Source organism: Amblyomma mixtum, chromosome 1 (genome assembly GCF_055824585.1).
Source record: "Amblyomma mixtum isolate Tamu chromosome 1, ASM5582458v1, whole genome shotgun sequence".
In the NCBI taxonomy this organism is placed as follows: domain Eukaryota; kingdom Metazoa; phylum Arthropoda; class Arachnida; order Ixodida; family Ixodidae; genus Amblyomma; species Amblyomma mixtum.
In genome coordinates, this window is record NC_143012.1 from 54195045 (window position 1) to 54213979 (window position 18935).

The 18935-nt window shown below is 47.7% G+C and overlaps 1 protein-coding gene across 1 annotated transcript in view; it reads right to left on the reverse strand.

Moving 5' to 3' along the window:
• The window catches only part of LOC149366329 (uncharacterized), a 56916-nt gene extending 38398 nt beyond the window's left edge, over window positions 1-18518 (reverse strand). The window contains exons 1-2 of the mRNA XM_089570285.1: window positions 18414-18518; window positions 3298-3398 (exon numbers count right to left, since the gene is read on the reverse strand). Of these exons, the coding sequence (XP_089426411.1) occupies window positions 3298-3398; window positions 18414-18518 (206 nt within the window). The remainder of the gene's footprint in view (window positions 1-3297; window positions 3399-18413) is intronic.
• Window positions 18519-18935: the final 417 nt, after the last annotated feature.

An 18935-nucleotide genomic window follows, 5' to 3' on the forward strand; every position in this document is an offset into this window, starting at 1 on the left:
CTTTTTGTACACCTTAGGAGACGGCCTCTAGTTGGAAGTAGAGATTTGTTGCCACTGTTTAATAATTGTCATATAAGTATCTAGAATTTCGAAATCGCGATTACCCTCGCCACTGCGGCTCGACAAAATTTGTCTGCATCTGCGAAAATATATGCGCTTTCGAAAGTATGCAGGGAAAGGAGCCCCTCCAAATCACGTAACCAGTCTAAAAAGCCAAATTTTTTCGAGCCTCAGCGCCAAGGGTAGTCTCGTTTTCGAAATTCTAAAACTGCTATGTCTGTTATTTACCACCACCTAGAAATCTCTGATTGCACCTAAGCGCCTAACTCTACAAATTATAAAGCTGAATATTAAAAATTCGTTTACCAGCTCACTTCTTAAGACAATTCACTGCATTTATGGTGTCCGCTAACACTGGTCATACAACGCCGCAAAATCGAGATTTAACAACAAAAAAGCTATTTTTGAAAATTTTCAAAAAGTGTTCGCTGTATAACACACGGCATATAACCTCTGCCAATGATGACCGTGTTTCCTCCAGGAGGGCATGTTCGCATTTTGAAACGTTGGCTTGCCGATTGAGAATCCCCCTCAAACCTTGATAACTCTTTTATGCGAAGCATATTGCTAGAGCTACCACTCACGCCGTCGCCGTGGGGCCCCACGTGACACCGTGACGTCACACCACGTGACATCGGATGAGAGAGCCGGCCTCCACCTCGCGCCGTCGCCGTGGGACCCCTAGCCGTCACGCCACGTGACACCGTGACGTCACACCACGTGACATCGGATGAGAGAGCCGGCCTCCACCTCGCGCCGTCGCCGTGGGACCCCTAGCCGTCACACCCGCGCATTCCCGCGCATTTCGAACGCGCGTTCACACTCGGTGTAGGTGAAACGCTCGCTCCACCGGGCAGGCAGACGCGGCTTCCGTGGCAATCCAGGCGCTCACCCAACGCGCGTTTCGGGGTTAGTCGGCGTTCCGCTGTAGCCATGCCGTTGTCTTCCCCCACGACAAAGGCTTCTAGTGGTTGTATTAAAATGACCAAGTATTCAACCAAGGAAAGCCATGTATTACCAAGCCTAGCCACTAATATGCTTCGCATTCCCCAGGCTTAGCCAAGCTGAGCCTCAGCAATTTTTTTTTCCGTTATTAAGAATTCTATATTGTCGCCCCCTCTCTATTCAACGAAAGTCATTTCGTCTTGCAAAGCTCGCAGTCATATCATCAAGTATTCTAGCTTTTTCTTTCGGAATCGAAATTAAATGCGGTGCCAACATTTGTGCTGGGACGAATCACTTGTTTTAATTCGAATGCCCTGTGAATGCTAACTTGTACGAATATACTGCGTCATGTGTTCACCAGTTTTTATGCGAAGCATATTACAATAGGTAACCCAAGCCCTTCGTGACGGTTACACGCTGTGCACACCACGTGACACAATGACGTCACGACAGAAGAGAGATGGGGCTCCAACTCGTGCCGTCGCTGCGGTTGCAAGCCGTGCAGACCACGTGGTATGGTGACGTCACACCACGTGACACAATGACGTCACGACAGATGAGAGACGGGGCTCCAACTTGTGCCGTCGCTGCGGTTGCATGCCGTGCAGACCACGTGGTATGGTGACGTCACACCACGTGACACAATGACGTCACGACAGATGAGAGACGGGGCTCCAACTTGTGCCGTCGCTGCGGTTGCACGCCGTGCAGACCACGTGGTATGGTGACTTCACACCACGTGACACAATGACGTCACGACAGATCGCCGTCACGCGCTGGGAGATTGAGAACGATGCCATCGCACAGACGCCGGAATGTCCTCGAGCGGCATTCCCGCGCATTTCGAACGCGCGTTCACACTCGGTGTAGGTGAAACGCTCGCTCCACCGGGCTGGCGGACGCGGCTTCCGTGGCAATCCAGGCGCTCACCCAACGCGTGTCTCGGGGTTAGTTGGCGTTCCGCTGTAGTCATGCCGTTGTCTTCCCCCACGACGAAGGCTTCTAGTGGTTCTATTAAAATGACCAAGTATTCAACAAGGAAAGCCATGTATTACCAAGCCTAGCCATCAATATGCTTCGCATCTGATTAGGCTTAACCTTAGCTAAGCCTCAGCCATTTTTTACTCTTTCTTTTAAATTGTGATTTCATTTTTATTATCGCCCTTTTCAGTGAGGACCCTCGTTAGAGGGTTGGCAGTGTATAAAAACAAGCAAACAAATATAAATTGCAGCATATGCCTTCGTCGAGGCGATAGGCGCGTATGCATGAAATGCACAGTGGGAAAGGCACAGCACATTTTATCAGAGCTGCGGATTTTCACGAAACGGCCCCTCATGCAGTTCTGCTATTGACTCCTTTTCTGGCCACCCCACCTTTTGCCATAGTAGCGAGCGGCTGACTGACGGTGTGCTTATGGATTATGCGTCCCATTTAACACTCCTTCCACTCCCCTAAAAACATCCATCCGCGCCACCATCCAGCTCGCCGAGCTACGGCGTTGCACAAACACTATCACGCAAATACCAGTGCAGTCTACATGTGGACGCCTCAGAATGTGCCAGTGACAACCATGTGACAATCAAACATGGTGACGTCAGGGTACTGAGTTTTCTTTTTTTCGTCCTGGAACAGACGCGCATGCCCATCTACTTCAGACGAAAACAAGCCAACTCAGCCCCCTCACGCCACCATGTTTGATTCTTCTTTCATATATATTCCTTGTAACGGTTCATATAAAAACAGTCGATCGATTGCGCCCTGTCTGTTTACGTGGCTTTTGCGTCCAGTACTGTTCGTTCCCATGTGTAGTACACTAATGAAGTTAAATATGAACCATCTAGTCCCATTTGCAGCATACGTTATAAATTTTGATATTGGTATGCTCCTTACTGGGAACGGCACGCCTCTCGGTAAGTAAAGATACAACAGAAACTATTAAAAAGTGAACTGCTCAGTGTTAATTAACCAGCGTACAAGTTAGTTCGATTTACCAGCACTCTGGTGCGTTACACAGCTGATAGTGATACGCAGAACAAAGCGCTCTTCCATCTGAAAACGCTCTTTTCGAAAATTTCACGATGCCTTAGATAAATAATCTGGTATAGCTGGCTCTGTAAGGCAACTGTAGAAGCACAAGCAGCACTGGTTATCGGCCCAGTACTGCAGTTGGATGCTCTCACTAGGGCCCTTTGTAGGAAGGGCCTTTGCCAATGCGTTTCCAATATTGGGTCGATCACCAGTCCTGGTTTTGAAGGGTCTTCAACCGTGAAGATGCAGCGTTCAGCACTCACCTTTCATTTTTTACTCGGGTGTATACCAGGAAGGCGATGCATAGTCCGGGAAAGCAAGGCACTGGGGTATCTCTCTTCACATCTGTGCCCACAAATGGGTTCTGCCAGGAGAGATGAGCCGACAAGAAGAGAAAATAACGCTGAATGAAGCGGCATTAAGCAGGTGAGCAGCGCTTAGCGCGTGTATTGCTTTCAACTCAACGAAGAGGAATCATTTTCATTTTATTCATTACTGTTTATTCGTACAATACCCGCAGCGCAAATAGGGCCTTACAGCGGGGGGCACAATCATAAAACAAATCCACAGTTTTGCGGCAAACTACATCTTCTGGTAGTGCGTTCCAATCTTTTAAGGTACGCAAAAATGATTGTTTAAACAAGTCAGCCCTCCATTGGTACGTACGAATCTGCAATTTATAATCATTTCAAGAGCAAACATAATGCGGTTGCTGTAAGTAATTTGAAGCAGTGATTCCCGTTTGATTGTGAAAAAATGGCAGTGGCTCAACTCAGCTAGGCCAGGATATACTAGGTGGAGCGCCCATTCCGGGGCCTCATTGGCAAGCAACGCCGCCCGCATCCGTTGAACCAAGACCTTTTGGGCCTTTAGGTCTTGACAGCGGATCAGGGCCGCCTCCCAGTCCTCTCTGGTGGGTTGGGGTTGGGATTGGGGGGGATCATCATCATCATCAGCCTGACTACGCCCACTGCAGGCCAAAGGCCTCCCCCATGTCTCATGGGTTTTATTGACACGCCCAAACCATATGGAAGGTGTCAGCCACCTCCCCACAGAACTGGAACGCGCCATCAAAGGATATTTTGAAATATTTAAGCACCCGCCTGGCACCGTACAGTGTTATTGAGAATTTTGATGAGAAGGCGCTCGTCAGCGTGATCCAGTCCCTTATAAGGGGCCGGGTAGCGCCGGTGTTCCTCTTTGTAGTAATCGGTGATGTGTTTGAATGTAAGAGCTAGGCTGTCAGATTAGGAGTAGGCTTCCAAGCACAGGGAGATAGCCCGGAGAGAGAGTACGCGGGCGGCCTGATCGCCTGTTCGTTTCCCTGGAGCCCCTGGTGACCGGGGGCCCAAATCAGGTTGCGTGGAGTTCGATCTTGGCATCGGCAGCTATATTCCAGTATGCGCCAGGCAAGCGGGGGAGCCCATCCCAGCTCATAGTTCCGACAGGCCCCTCGCGAGTAGGTGATGATGTGTTTTGACTTGGAATTCGTGAGAGCCAGAGCAATGGCAATCTCCTCCGCGTGTGTTGCGTTGTAGGCTTTGAACTGTCATAGCAGAGCTACACCACTACAAATTTTTTGTGGCGTCTATATAACGGATACGAGTACAATTCACGTTTCATATTGGTAGCGCTGAGAAAGCGATTAAACTTCTCCGTAACAAACCGAGCAGCAACAGATTGTATACGCTCAATTGCGTCAAATGCACACAGTGCAACGGGTCCCGCACAGGGCAGACACATTGTAATATCGGCCGCATATAAGCCTGATACGCAGCCTGCTTCACTTCCATAGTAACGTTCTTTAAAGTTAGTTGCAGAAAGCTCAGAGCTCTTCCCGCCTTACTTGCTATATTGTGTATGTGTGGAGGCGTCGTTCCATCTTCAGAAAGCGTTACACCCAGATATTTGTAACTCGCTTCATTTTTTATTGCGAAAGCAATACTGCTTGCACTTTTCTGCCATCGATGGAGGTTCATCCTTCGCTCCGGCGGAGCTGCGGCGCGCTACCCCGTGACCGCGTGACGTCACGACAAGAGGAGAGCTGGGGGCCCAACTCGTCTCATCGATGGAGGCTCATCCTTCGCTCCGGCGCAGGTGCGGCGCGCTACCACGTGACCGCGTGACGTCACGACAAGAGGAGAGCTGGGGCCCAACTCGTCTCATCGATGGAGGCTCATCCTTCGCTCCGGCGCAGCTGCCGAGTGAGGGCGCTCGCTAGACTGGGATAAAACGGGGCTCCGGCTGCGCTATGTCGGAGGATGTGTACAAGGCGAGGCTGGAACGGTGCGCCGCGGCCAAGCGACGACGCCGTGCCGAAGAAACAGAAGAAGAAAGGGAACGGTTGGCGAAGCAAAGTGCGCATGCTGCAGAATGGCGAGCACGCCGGCTTGCTGCGGGTGAATCTACAAGTTCAGAGTCAAGTTTAAACGAGGGTGGTTTCATGGATGCTCTTAAATGAGTAGTGCGGAGCAATATAATCACAAGAGAAGAAAACGCCGTGCGGAAGAAACGCCGGAACAGAAAGAAGAGTGGCTTGCTAAATTGGCTGACGGCTTAGCTTGGTTAAGCCTGGCTGATTGCGAAAGCAATAAAACCTGGCTGCGCTTGGTTCTGCTGGTAGTTGGACATGGATGTTGGACATCCATCATGTCGCAACAACATGTCGTCGGCGCAGAGCGGCGGTAGACACGGTGAATGCGGGCTGAAGAAACGGATGAAGTTGCTTTCGCAATTTGCGGGCTTAACCAAGCTGAGCCTCTGCCAATTTTTTTTTATTATTTGAGTATCCAAAATAGATCTACTAAAAATTTTGTTGCGTTTGTCTCTGAAGCTAACTTGCAAGAAGCGGTGGCCTGCGGGAATGATCACTACAATCTAACCTACATGTAGCGCGTACGGTGTTGCAGTATTGCAGTGACGCTCAAGAACAATTAGCAATGCTGCAAATTGACCTGGCAAAGGCATTTGATCGAGTGTGCCATTCATTTCTTTTTGCACTTTTAAATCACGTCAATCTCGGTTCACTACTTTCTACTGGCATACGCCTTTGTTACAAATACTGTACCACGCGCTTGATTGTTAATGGCTGTCTCTAGCAACCAGTCCCAATTCAGTCTTCGGTGAAACAAGGGTGCCCACTGTCTCCGCTCCTGTTCGCATTATACTTGGAGCCACTTTACATAAGTGTTATAAACAGTAGAGCTGTCAATGGTTTCCGAATAATGGGCAACGAACTGAAGGTATTGGCTTATGCAGGGGACCTTGCGTTTTTTTGTACTGATAAGCCAAGCGTGGATGAGGTTATTCGTTTAACGGAGGACTTTGGTTCGGTGTCAGGAAGTCGGAGTAATCGCTCTAAGAGTTGCGGTCTTTGGTTTGGTAGCTGTGGTTCGACACCTGCTGAATATGCTGGTATAACATGGACATGCAGGCCAACAAAGTACCTTGGCGTCCCTTTGAGTGCCTATAAGCATAGCGCACATTATTGGAAAGACGGCGTGTCAACTCTTCAGCGCTATGCTCAAACGTTTGTCCCCCATGGCCTCTCAATTTTTGGCAGGGCGACCGCCTGTAATCTGTTTCTCGCCACTAAAATATATTATGTACTGCAAATTATTCATTGCGCAAGACTGCCTATCCAGCGTTTTCACAGGGTTTTCGCTACTTTTGCGTGGGATTCGTCTTTTGAATCCATGAGGCGTGATAACCTTTTTCGGCCTGTAAGCGCTGGCGTCCTTGGTCTAGTTCACCTCTATGTCCGACAGATAGTGTCACGTTTCATGTTTTTCCGTGACACTACACACCCAATAGTACGTTCATTCCTGCAAACACAAATTTAGTTCATGTTTTACCCAACCTCATTGTGTCTTCCAATGTTTGTGACCGTCCGTGTTTGTGGGGCATAATGCAAGAGGTGTATTTGGCTGTCCGTTTCCTACTTGTTCATTTTTCTCCTGAGTTCCTTTTTTTTAGTGTCGAGGAAAAAGTTGTATAAGGATTTGATTAGTATGCTCTTCCCTCCGCCCATGTACCGCTCTCTGTATTTTGGTTTACCGGGGCATGACGTACTCAAAAGAGTACGCAAGATGCCAGTCTCGCCGTGTACAAAGACCTTTTTCTTTAAGTTACACACCGGTACGTTGCCCGTTAGAACATGGTTAGAGAAAAAGGGCATTTTTGTGTCTACCGTTAATTGCCGCCTTTGTGATGAACCAGAAACAATGGAGCATTGTTGCATCAGTTGCAAAGATGCAGTACTCTTCTGGGATATCCTGCAACACACATTTAAAGAAAGATTTCATCTGACTCCACATTCAGTTCGCTATCTCACTGCGCTGCCATTTGTTGATGAACCCCTGGACATGTTCTTTTTGATTGGACTGCACAGCCTCTGGAAAACCCGCATGATTGTGAACCTGTTGTGTCTACAAAGGATCACTTCAGTCGAATGGTTGTTCATCTAAGAGACGTGTATGCCCAGACTGAGTACGAACCGGAGTGGCACTCACTATTAGTGATGTGCTCTGCTTTGCCCCTTTTCTAGTGCATGGTCTTTTCAATATGTATTGCTTAACACTGTTTTCATAGTGGCTTGTATATAGTTCATGTACATAGAACATTACATCACTGTAATAAATACCATGTTGAAGAAAAAAGAAAGAAGCGGTGGCCTTGTGGTATAGCATCCACCTCGCATTCTGGAGGTGCTTGCTGGGTTCGATCCCCCGTGGCGCCGGGTATCCAGCGCTTTCTTTAATGAGTACAAGATTTCCGCTGGCCTGGTGCTCGGTTGTTCTAGGTTGTTATGCTTGGGAAAAGGGCCTCAGACAACTGTTGCCTTGACGGATCAGAGATAAGTTCCGCCGTCAGGCAGCCAGAATACGCCTGGTGCAGTAGAAGCCCAACTTCTGGCCCTGTTTTTTTGAAGTCATCATCACCTACACCTGTGGGTTTCGATCCAGTACACGATGTGCCCATGGCGTCAGCTTCTTCTCATGGCCCGCTAGTGTGACAATGCAGGGAGCGGGAGGGAACTATCCTTATAATGGAGGGAGGGGAGTATCCCCTTTCATCTGCCACTCCCTACATTGTCACCCTAGCAAGGTCATAAAAATCGGCCAACAAGATTAGCTGGAAGGCTGTCTTCTGACGGGGAAAAGCCGCTTACTTCTTCAGTTGTATCCGACTGTACCAAAACAGCAATGTCGAACATTCGTTGTCGAGATTTCTTTCTCGCTTCGCCTCCTCTCTTTTCTTTCCCCAGACACTCCGTTTAATTTCCTTAGGCCGCAGCTCAGGTACATCTGGCTGCGATAGCAGATGCCACGGCCAGAAAACATAGTTTTCCTCCTTTTGCAATCTTCTTTGAAATAAATCCCTAAATTAATGCAATGCAAGAAGACACGAAACAATACCAAAATTAGCAGCTTGTTACAGTTAATTGAAACCGACCTTTTGCTTTGATACCTTGCGTGAAGCAGCAGCGGAGAGTTAAACATAAAAACAAAAAAAAAACCCACAGAAGTCTAATTTACAGAATGCAGAACGATTGCCTTTAGCGACTGTTCAAAGCGCCAAACTGACATACGAGACGGGCTGGAGAAAAGTGTAGGGAAAAGAGGTTCTTGTTGAGACATCCATGACGGAAGGCAACAGCCACTGAAACCAAGGAGCATATTGAATTGTTGTTTCTAATTTTGCGAAGTGAAATAATTAGGAATTAGCATTGTAATTAATTTATCGCTTAGAGATAATAGGTAAGAAAGCAGAAGAAAAGGTAACCACAGGGCTCCCCACCCGCGACCTCCGAATTTCGCCTCCGGTCCTCTGCCAACTTGTGCTTCTGCTTTCTTCTGCTTTCGCGCTATTTATGTGTGCGTTAACCGAATCTTGAGTGTTCACCAGCGCCATCCTCATCCATAGCGGCGGACAATGTAACTTCTGTATTACTGCGGGTGCTGCGTAGGATATGATCAAGCGCTGTGTGCGGAAAGAGTGTGAACGAGCTCTCATATCCTACCCATGGCATTAAGACTGCCAGAGTCGAAGGCGTCGTTAAACTATTAAACAGAGAAGTGAAGAGAAAAGAAATTCTACAGCCACTACAGCAAAGAAGCATAGGGGATGTTTTTTTTTTAATTTGAGGTGCTGAATAATCAAAAATAATAGCGTAATTAGTTTATCGCTTAAAGCTAATTTGTAAGAATGCAGAAGAATAGACAACCACATGCCGGTGGTGGGTGGGCCGTTTTTTCAGGCTACAGCGCCTCTCACTTAAGCATTTTTTCAGCGCATGTGTTTTGTTGGATAGGAGGAAATTCTCAACCATTGCGAGCTTGGACACTCCTCTCCGATTTTAATATGTGGGATTTTTTGCAGCCACGACTATGGGAATTGATCTGGAAACAAGCTCTTTGAGTGGGTTTAGCGGTAGTGGGTCTAGCCGGAACTGGAAGAAAACCGAAAGTCAGAAATAAAGCCATATTTCATCCATGAACCTCTTCCAAACCGGCCCCATATTTTCTCTGACTTCTTTTATCTCTCTCGGCCCCGAATTTTCTCTTTGCAGATCATTAACGTTACTTTAGTTTTTTCATGTTAATTTTTAGTTTCAATGTTCAAATTCTAGCTAGTTTTTTCGACCATAAGCTGCAATGCTTTCCCTAAGTTTCTTTGGGTGTGGGAAGAAACGTCCCCGAAAAAAAAGTCCCTGCATACATCCCCGGAAAAAAGGCCCCTGGAAAAAGGTCCCCTGAGGAAGCACCGTCTAGGAAAAAATGTCCTAAAGTGAAGAAAAAAATTTCCTCTGGAACCAACTTGACGGAAAATTGCCCTCATTTTTTCGTCTTTGGATTTGAGAATCGATGTAAGCATGAAGTATTTTTTTGTATATAAGACCGCGCCATGGTCATGCAGTCCAGGTCATGCAAAGGAAAACCACTTCTGAAGGTGACGTCGCAGAAGCGCCGAACGATCCAGAGACGCACCTGCTCTGGACCACTTCCGTTTCGCCGCCATCATCGTTCTTCATGAACGCCCCGTATCTGTTCGTTGTTTAGTTGCTTCCGTGCCAACATATGTAATCGTCGTTGCTTCCAGTGTTACAACTTGACCAGAAGAAGCACAGACCAAGCTTTTATATCATGGTTAAAATGATGATGTAACATAAAATCAACAAAATGCGATGACAGTAAAAGGAAAGGAGCTGCTGGGTGAAAACAAATACAATTTAGCTTGTATTTAGTAGGTGTATCGAGTGTGAGTGAGTGAACAACTTTACTAAGCTCTAGATTTGCTTTTCTTCTGCTGCTGTCAGATGGCTTCGTCCATCTGCTTGTACAAAGGTCGACTGCCCTTAGTCCAGGGCTCCGCTGGAAGCTGCTGCCAGATGTGCTCGCCGAATCAGACCTTCATGATCGACTCGGCGATCGCTGGAGAGCACTCCCTCCCATTGCTCCGCACTCGGGTTTGTTATAACTGGTACCATGCTTATCCTCTGGCATGCCCACGTTATGTGGTACAGCGTGGGTAGTTCTTGGCACCAAGGGCATTTGTCAGTGTATTGTGTGGGATACATTTTGTTGAGTACGTGTAGGTTCGGGTACGAGCCCGTTTGTAGCTGCCTCCAGGCGACAGAGTCTTCTCTGCTAAGGGAGTTGTCCGGTGGTGGATACCGCTTTCTGCAGCCCTTGTAATAATTTAGTATCGCCGAATATTCTTGGGGTACAGGTTCGTTCCCCTCGAGGTCGGCTACTTTGGATGCTCGGTAATAAGTGTACCCTCGCGCTATCCTGTCCGCCTCTTGGTTCCCTGTTACTCCCGCGTGTCCCGGCGTCCATACTATCGTATGCCTGATTCGTTCTTCGTTTGGTTGCCGTTGTGTTATGTGGCCCCCAGAGCGGAGTATGCGGAGCGCTCTGTGCCCTATTCTGCCGCGTAGGTAGTTGCGGCACGCTGTTTGTGAATCTGTAAGGATTGTTAGAGACCGTTTAGATCGATAGCCCTCTGCTGCCGCTAGAGCGACGGCCGCTTCTTCGGCCTCGACTATCGTACAGTGTTCTAGTGATGCGCTGGTGATCTCGCGTAGGGTCGAGTCAATCACTGTTGTTACCGCATTGCTGTTGTGCTGCCCCGCTGTTCTGGTGTATGTGGCTGCGTCCACGTATACCGTCGTTTCTTGGGGTGCTAATGTCTTTTGTAGGTATTCAGCCCTTGCCTCTCTGCGTGCTTTGTGCAGGTTGGGATCCATGTTCCTGGGTATGGGCGTTACTTTTAGTGTTTTGCGATATTCGTCCGGGATTGTTTCCGTCCTCTGTATCTCTTGAATTTGATCGGCGCGGCCGTTTCTTTAGGACCTCCCTGCCAGGTGAGGTCTGCTGTAGTCTGCGCAGTTGGCAGACTAGTTGTGCCTCTCCCAAATTATCGAAAGTGTTGTGTAGTCCTAGGGCTAGGAGCTTTTCGGTTGATGTGCTGTGAGGAAGGTGGAGTGCGGTTTTGTAGGCTTTGCGTAGGATCACGTCCGCCTGTTGTTCCTCACTCTTGAAGGGATTGTAGTAGGATTGTAGTAGAGGAGGCTGTATGTCACTCGGCTGACTACCAGGCTTCTAACCAGCTTGAGTATCGAGATGTCCTTCTCACCATGTGTTTTTTTTGCAAGCCTTCCAAGCGTTGAGCGATAAATCACTGCCGCACTTGCGTTGCTCTGACCATGCGGTTGCGTTTACGGGTCAGTGACTTGTTCCACCGACAAGCAACTTGTATGCGCCACATGCGACCAATACATGCATGCGAGTTGCATGCATGTGTGCATGTATGCAACTCGCATGCATGTATGGGTCGCATGTGGCGGATTCAAGCTGTTTGCAGGTGGAACAAAGGCGGCCGGATGATCAAATTACGGCTGCTTATGATACGTTCGATGTCACCCGTCTGGTGTCTTTTTTACCTACTTCGCAAATCGGGAGGTTTTTTCCGGCGATGTATGTTCCGGGGACATTTTTTCCTACTACGTATCTTCCGGGGATGTTTCTCCTGAGGACATTTTTTGCTGCTCCCAGTTTCTTAACAGCCATAAGAAAAAGGGGAGTTTACTAAGTTGTCTTTCAGGACCTTTATTTCTATTTTTTTTTAAATCCAACTAGGTCAGCACCTGCTGTAAGGGTGCAGTGAAAAGCACTGTAAGAGGTTGTCACCTTGGCTGACGGGCTGTATGAAGACTATTTAATCACTTTTAATGTTGAAGGCTGAGGTCGTTTATGTGTACCTCCATCTTCATATACCAGGTGCTTCACGGGAGAGAAGAAATTCCAAAAAAAAGGTTTTCTTTTAGAGTTTGGCTTTTGGCGCCATAGTACTACCAATGTTAGCGGAAGCCAGAAAGCCTGTGAATTGTCTTAAGGAGCAGGCTGTGTAAGAGATTTTAAATAATTATCTTTGACATGCCAGTGAATATTGTAGATCCCCAAGTGGGCGAAATTTCCGGAGCCCATCACTACGGCGTCCCCTTAGCCTGAGTCGCTTTGGGACGTTAAAATCCCATAAACCGTAAACCGTCAAAGCATGCTCGGAAAGGAACATTTCCACTGCATGTAGCAATTAGCGCTTTGTAGGCGGTCGTCAATAAAAGCGGTAGGAGTTCTTAGAATTTCGGAAACGCGTTGATCCTCGGCGCTGTGCCTCAACAATACTTGGCTACATCGTGCCAAAATACTTGCGCCCTCGAAAGTAATGCAGGTCCCGGCCGCGGTGATCGAATTTCGAAGGACACGAAATTCTAGAGGCTCATGTGTTTTGACATGCCACTGCATGTTGTAGACCACCAGGTGGGCGAAATTTCCGGAGCCCATCACTACGGCGTCCCCTTAGCTTGAGTCGCTTTCGGACGTTAAAATCCCATAAACCGTAAACCATCAAAGCATACTCGGAAAGCAACATTTCCACTGCATGTAACTAGTAAAAAAATGCAGTATATATTTATGTAGTGAAAACTATATTTCCTTGGGCATATATTTAAGCAAGAAGTTTAAAGAATCCTATATTTTAAAGCTTCATGACATTCCATGTAATGGGCCAGAAGTTTTACTGACTGTTGTTGGATATTATTCCACGTAATTATAACCACTAGAAAAAAACAAAATGTTTTACGATATCGGATATAAATGAAGAATGGAGTGAAGCTCCGCGAACTTTAAGGGCCGCCGAAACGAATTTCTCTGTCACAAACTGAAGACCTTTGTAAAAGACTTTCTTGTTACCAAACAAGATGTTAAGCACGAGTTATTGTTGTGTTGCGTTGTCGTTTTGTTCTAGACAAGCCACAGGCATGCAAAGTCAAATTTAAAAATCTAATTTTATTATCTGTGGCAACAGGCCAGCTAAGTATTACAGGAACTCGGGGACCGCGACCAATGTTACGAAGTGCAGATTTCTTATGTTGTGTCATACTATATTTTTGCATGGAAAATAGGCAGGCGAAGCCATCAACATCTGCTCGAACTGAATGACGCGCGTTAACAGCAAGGAACACGTTTGTCTGGTGTTCATAAAGGTGCACTGAATTAAGAGGAATCTGAACTCGTCTTTTTGCCGTAGGAATTCGATCTACGCATTTCGCGCGTCCTTAGAAACTTCGAGTTATTGTCCTGCGAGGCAGATTTCATTAATTTAAATCGGATTAACGTCGGCTCCCATCTTTTTTTTTAACTCCCCGAAGACGATGGGAGGAGTCTACCAACGCATGGAGTGCCTGTGAGGCAGTCGCTTGGCGGCTTTGCGACCGCTTTTACTTTGTTTTTTTTTTTAGGTTCCCGTGAATAAATAGATCTAGCCAGAGACTACAGAGCTGCAAATTAGGCACACGGAAATAAAAGTACAGAGGGCAAAACGCATGTCTAGAACACGTTCCGAGCGTGTTTCGGGCTCAACACGCGATAGCTAGAGATAAGATTTGGTTAAAAATGGTCTGGATGCAAACATGGGCAGTTAAACTCATAGAGTTTAATCGTCAATTTTTGCCTTCTTGGTCGCAGCGGCTTTGGCAGCGGCAAAACACACAGTTTGGTTGTTCTAGGCATGCGTTTTGCCCTCTGTACATGTTGACTCTCTGCTTTCGCCGATCACTACGTATCACTCCGCCGATGGCAGGGCGGCAAGCCGCCATGGGACTGATTGAAAGGTTGGTTTATTCCTCCCACCGTCTGCGGGGACTTAAAAAAAAAGCGGGAGCTGGGACGTTTAATGAGGTTTAAGTTACGGATATCGGCAGTACAGTGCAGATTCGAAGTTTGTGAGAACGCTCTGAACGTGTAGATTGAGTTCCGGCGGTAAAAATACGAGTTCAGGGCCGCTATGCTGGAAGGCCCGAGTTTGCTGAAACTCGGAATCTTCCCGAGCTCTGGCGACGCCCTCAGATGAGTGAACTAATGGTAGCAAGACAAAATCCCACCCTCGCCACGCCTCAAACTTCATTGGGTTATCTGGATATATTCCGTGCTTTATCATCACATCGGCGCCACCGCATCGGCTTCTTGGGCGGTCTACAAAGAACGGGTCACGTGAGCCAACCGCCGGTGCACATTTCATTTGTGTGTCGCTCCACCAAGTGCACTGCGTGTGCAATTAGACAAACGAGTTTTGTTGAATTTTATAATGCACTTAATACAATTTTATAAGTATTTTATAGTGTTCAAGATTTTGATTTAAAGCGCTTTGGAGTGATTTATGCATTATTAAATTTTGCTTTGTACCGCGAGGGAACGCTACCAACGCCCGTCATCAGCTGACCGCCAATGGCGACGAGGTACATGTGCAACGCTGTGAAGGCTACGGAAATATAGTCCGCAAAAAAAAAAAATAGAGGTGTGTCACTCCGCGCTGTTCTGTGGCCGTGTGGTCTAACGCGTCGCTCCGGAGAGTCGACAGGCAATGGGATCGCGTAGGTTCAAATCCCGCATGGTGAAAGTTATTATCTAACATTTTTTTTTCATCGCAAGTTGAATTTCGCGTGACTTGAATGAGAAAACTCGTTTTGTACAGAATCGCTTGAATATTATGCCGTGTTCTGAAATGAACTGCATGCATCTGTTCATTTCATGCATACCGCGTTAATGTGAGCTGTCCTAAATTCGTTGTCATTGAGCTCGCATCGGCTTTTGGTCACCAGTGGCGGTTATCTTCCCGATTCTGCAGCATTGTGACTATACTTTTTAAATGCAAGTGAGAGGTTTGTGCGAAAGATGACATTCATTCGTCGGATTTAATTAATTAGCACAGTGGTGAGTGCTCTGCAGTGGCCCGATTAACAAGTGGCCATCTGCAACTTTCGATTTCGCCGTTGCCGAGGAGCCCACTTTTTTTTTTTTGTGGGCCTCTCTTAAGGTACCTGGCATGTTATGAATTGTTCTGTGGAACCGGTTAGCGGCTGATCCAGTCTTCGCCAAAAGAGTCCGGGACCGACTTTGGCACTGTGCTGTAGAGTAGCCCAAAGGACTTGGCGAGAACAATTATTTTTTACTGATTGCAATGTTCAATGCATAATGTGCCTTCTTCGTTAAATAGTTGGCCTTCACCATGTCAGGGCTGGACTTCGAAGGGGCCTTTACGCCAATGTAGGTCCCGTGGACGCATCCCACGACATCTGTGATGCCGCCGCGCAGAAGGAAACGCTCCTCAACATACGCCCGCTCGGCCGCAGTCGTGGGCAAAGCGAGCCACCGCTTCTGCACAGCCGCGTCGATAAGAGCGTCGGAGACGTCCCTCACACAGCGGCTCACAGTGCTTTGGTGGCGTCCAATAAAGCGGTCTGCGCCGACGCTCCCCTGGAAGCTCCCGGTCGCGAAGAACCGGAGGGCGCAGAGAACTTGCTCTTCGACCGAAAGCGAACGAAGCCCGGTACGCACTCTCCGCAGGCGTGGGTCGTCGCCTAACTATTTACACAACCATCGTACCGATTTTTTGGAGAGGCGAAAATGTCGCTGGAATTCGTCGTCGGCCAAGGCAGTAAACGGGTCCACCTGGCCGTACTGACATTTGCCGTCAGAGGAAGCGATTACCCAGGCTGCTGCTGCTGCCGCCATGACAGTCCCGAGATGAATTCGGGGCACTTCACCGTTCACGAGTTTAGCTCCGAGTTCACCTGTCAGTCAAAACCATTGGTCACGCCCCCGGTGTGCCGTACATAAATTATAGGCGTACGCGCTATGGGTGGGCCACTCCCAACATCCCTCCCGGCTACAGGTATGCTGCGCGGCTGTGCTGATTGCTGACAGACATCGACGATGTTGACCATCGAAATATAACAGGCAAAACGGACGTCATCGCTGATAAATCTAAGCACCTTTGGGAAGGACAAGCAACGTGGCGAAAGCCGCCGATTTCTTCGCTCGCATACCAAGATTGCACAACACTATAGCCTGTTGCAACCATGTAAGACACAGCACAACGCTGAAGGCGCGTCACACCTGCTTGCAAGGCGTCAAACACGGAGCACGACGAAGAAACGGTGCTTTGAGCACGTCCTACTCCAACAACATCGCATCACAGGTGTTTGGCTTGGCCGTCCTTTCATCGGTGATAAAGCTCAGCATCAACGTGTCAAACACATCTGGGATCGACAAACGATCGCTGCTCCAGACCCAGTGCAATAAAGTGTTTGTACTTTCCAGCACGCAAGCACTGCGTACTTCACAACCGTAACACCTTTCTCTGTTATAAGTCCGATTTCATTATCACAAACAAGATCCCTCACCTGCCCAAATGATATTAATGCGATGTCCCTGCGGTATACAACGGCGATCGACGTTAGGGACCAAACCAGTCCGCAAAACCTTGAAGTGCGCGACGTTAACAAATACTACGGAGATACGCGCGCCACCCCCTTCACAGCTTTTAGTCAGCGTCTGATGACATAGGATGAGTTGTGTCGCTGGGTAGCACGCTCTTCGCATCCGCAGTGCACTAAAGAGGCGTCACACACAACAGGCATACGTAATGAATCACTGAATACCGCCAAACAGCAATTTTTTTTTCTCACACCACATCACAGCCGCTCGCACGGCCAATTTCTACCGCTGAGATTGGGCAAGAGCGTACTAAAAGCAATGGTTGGCCATAGCGGGGTGCGGCAGCGGTCGTAGCAGCGGAGAGCTCCACCTGAGGTAACTGCAGAGAGCAGCAGTGACACGGGGGTGCAGTGAAGTTCAGTTTTTTGCTTTTGTTTATTATGCAAGCCAGAAGATGCATGACTGTTATATTCTGATATACGACACAAGAAAATATATTCAATGGCCGAAAAATAAGACAGATTCAGCGTGTAGTAGTTGCCCAGTCTTCCCAGTCGAAGGCAGCGCTACCGGCGGCGTTTCAGCGCAGGAGCTCTCTCGTTTTCGACACGGTGGGCTGCCGCTCTAGTTCGTATGCAAGCCACGCTGCAAGCAATGGCCTCACTATCGCCTCTAGCGGCAGAAAGGGTCAAATCTTTCTTAATTTCCTAAGCTATGCTTTTCAACAACGCTTCATTGGATGCAAATTTTAAAATACATTTGGAAATGAACAAAATGTTCATAATAATATCTGTTGCCTTTTAACGTATTCGAGCGAAGAGAAAGGGTTGATACAAGAATGCACCTAGTGCGCACTGTTCGTCTTCGGAAATGGAGAGACAGATAGAGCCTGAAAGAGAAGACACGCCTTTGACGCGCCCGAAAAGGCGTGTCAAACAGCTAGCGGCGAGTGTGCAGATAGATAGCAGAGAAGTCACGATTTCGCGATTGCTGATATGGCGCTGATAACTTCAGGTAGCGCTGCGGCCTGGTATTGCGCAGTGTATTGTGTTTGAAGTGTGAAACAGGCGCGCAGGGTGCGCTTGTATCGCCTTTACGTGGCTTTATCTCTACATTTTATTGTCCGCTGCCTGCGCACGTTCCGCGCTATCTTCGTTCACTGACTGCCGTCATCGCAAACTCGGATGAAACTCGGGCGAGCGCCAAACTCGTGCCTTCCGGCATAGCGCCCCAGATTAGTCTTCAGTGCACCTTTAATGCCGTACGTCCATGCCTCGCCAATATTCATGGGTATTAAAAATTGCTTCAGCCAGCCTCAACAATATATTTGGCAACATTAAGGTGCACGTTGACAAATAAAGTTGAACAGTGCCACGGAGTATTTGTACTTGATATAAACCGACAGCACTCGTCTTTAGTAGTGAGGAGAACGTTTAGTAGCAATAAACTCCGGCTGCCTATTTCGACGTCATCAAGACGCCTCACATTGTGGTGTGTAGTAGAGACAGCGGTGTTGGGTAAACTTCCCCCCCCAGCGTACATTCGGGCTGCCTGTAGTGACCAGTATAACACACACCCGGACGTTGCGGCCAACTTACGTTGTAGGTAATGTGATACCCTTGTGCGTTCATCAGATTAGAGCGGCGTTCGAGTGTTTTCAGGTCCATCCTAGCTGGCAGGCGCTCGCTGAAAGATTGTGCCATATCTCCTCCTGTAGATAAAGCGGCGGGTCCTTGGTCAGTCTAGGTGTGGAGGAACAACGCGAAGGTGTAAAGAATGCGTTTGTCACCTCGTGCGCAAGAAAAGATTAAAAGCATATTTGTTAGAAAAGTGATTGCTGCATTCTTGTACAAATTTTTTTTAATTTTTAATTGGTTATACCATTGATCTTTTAGATGTTTGTTCATGCATTATAACAATTATACCATCGCAATTCTGCCATTTCTTTTGTCATTGTGTTAGGCATTTTGTAACACGCGATTCTATGGAAGCTTCACTTTGGGACATCTTTCTGCACCTTTTTACACAACAATAATTTTCTGGAGCAGATTTCGCATAAAAAAAAATATTTTTTGAAGTGAAGTCTCTTCGTCACTGTCAGTGTACTGCAGCATATGCCT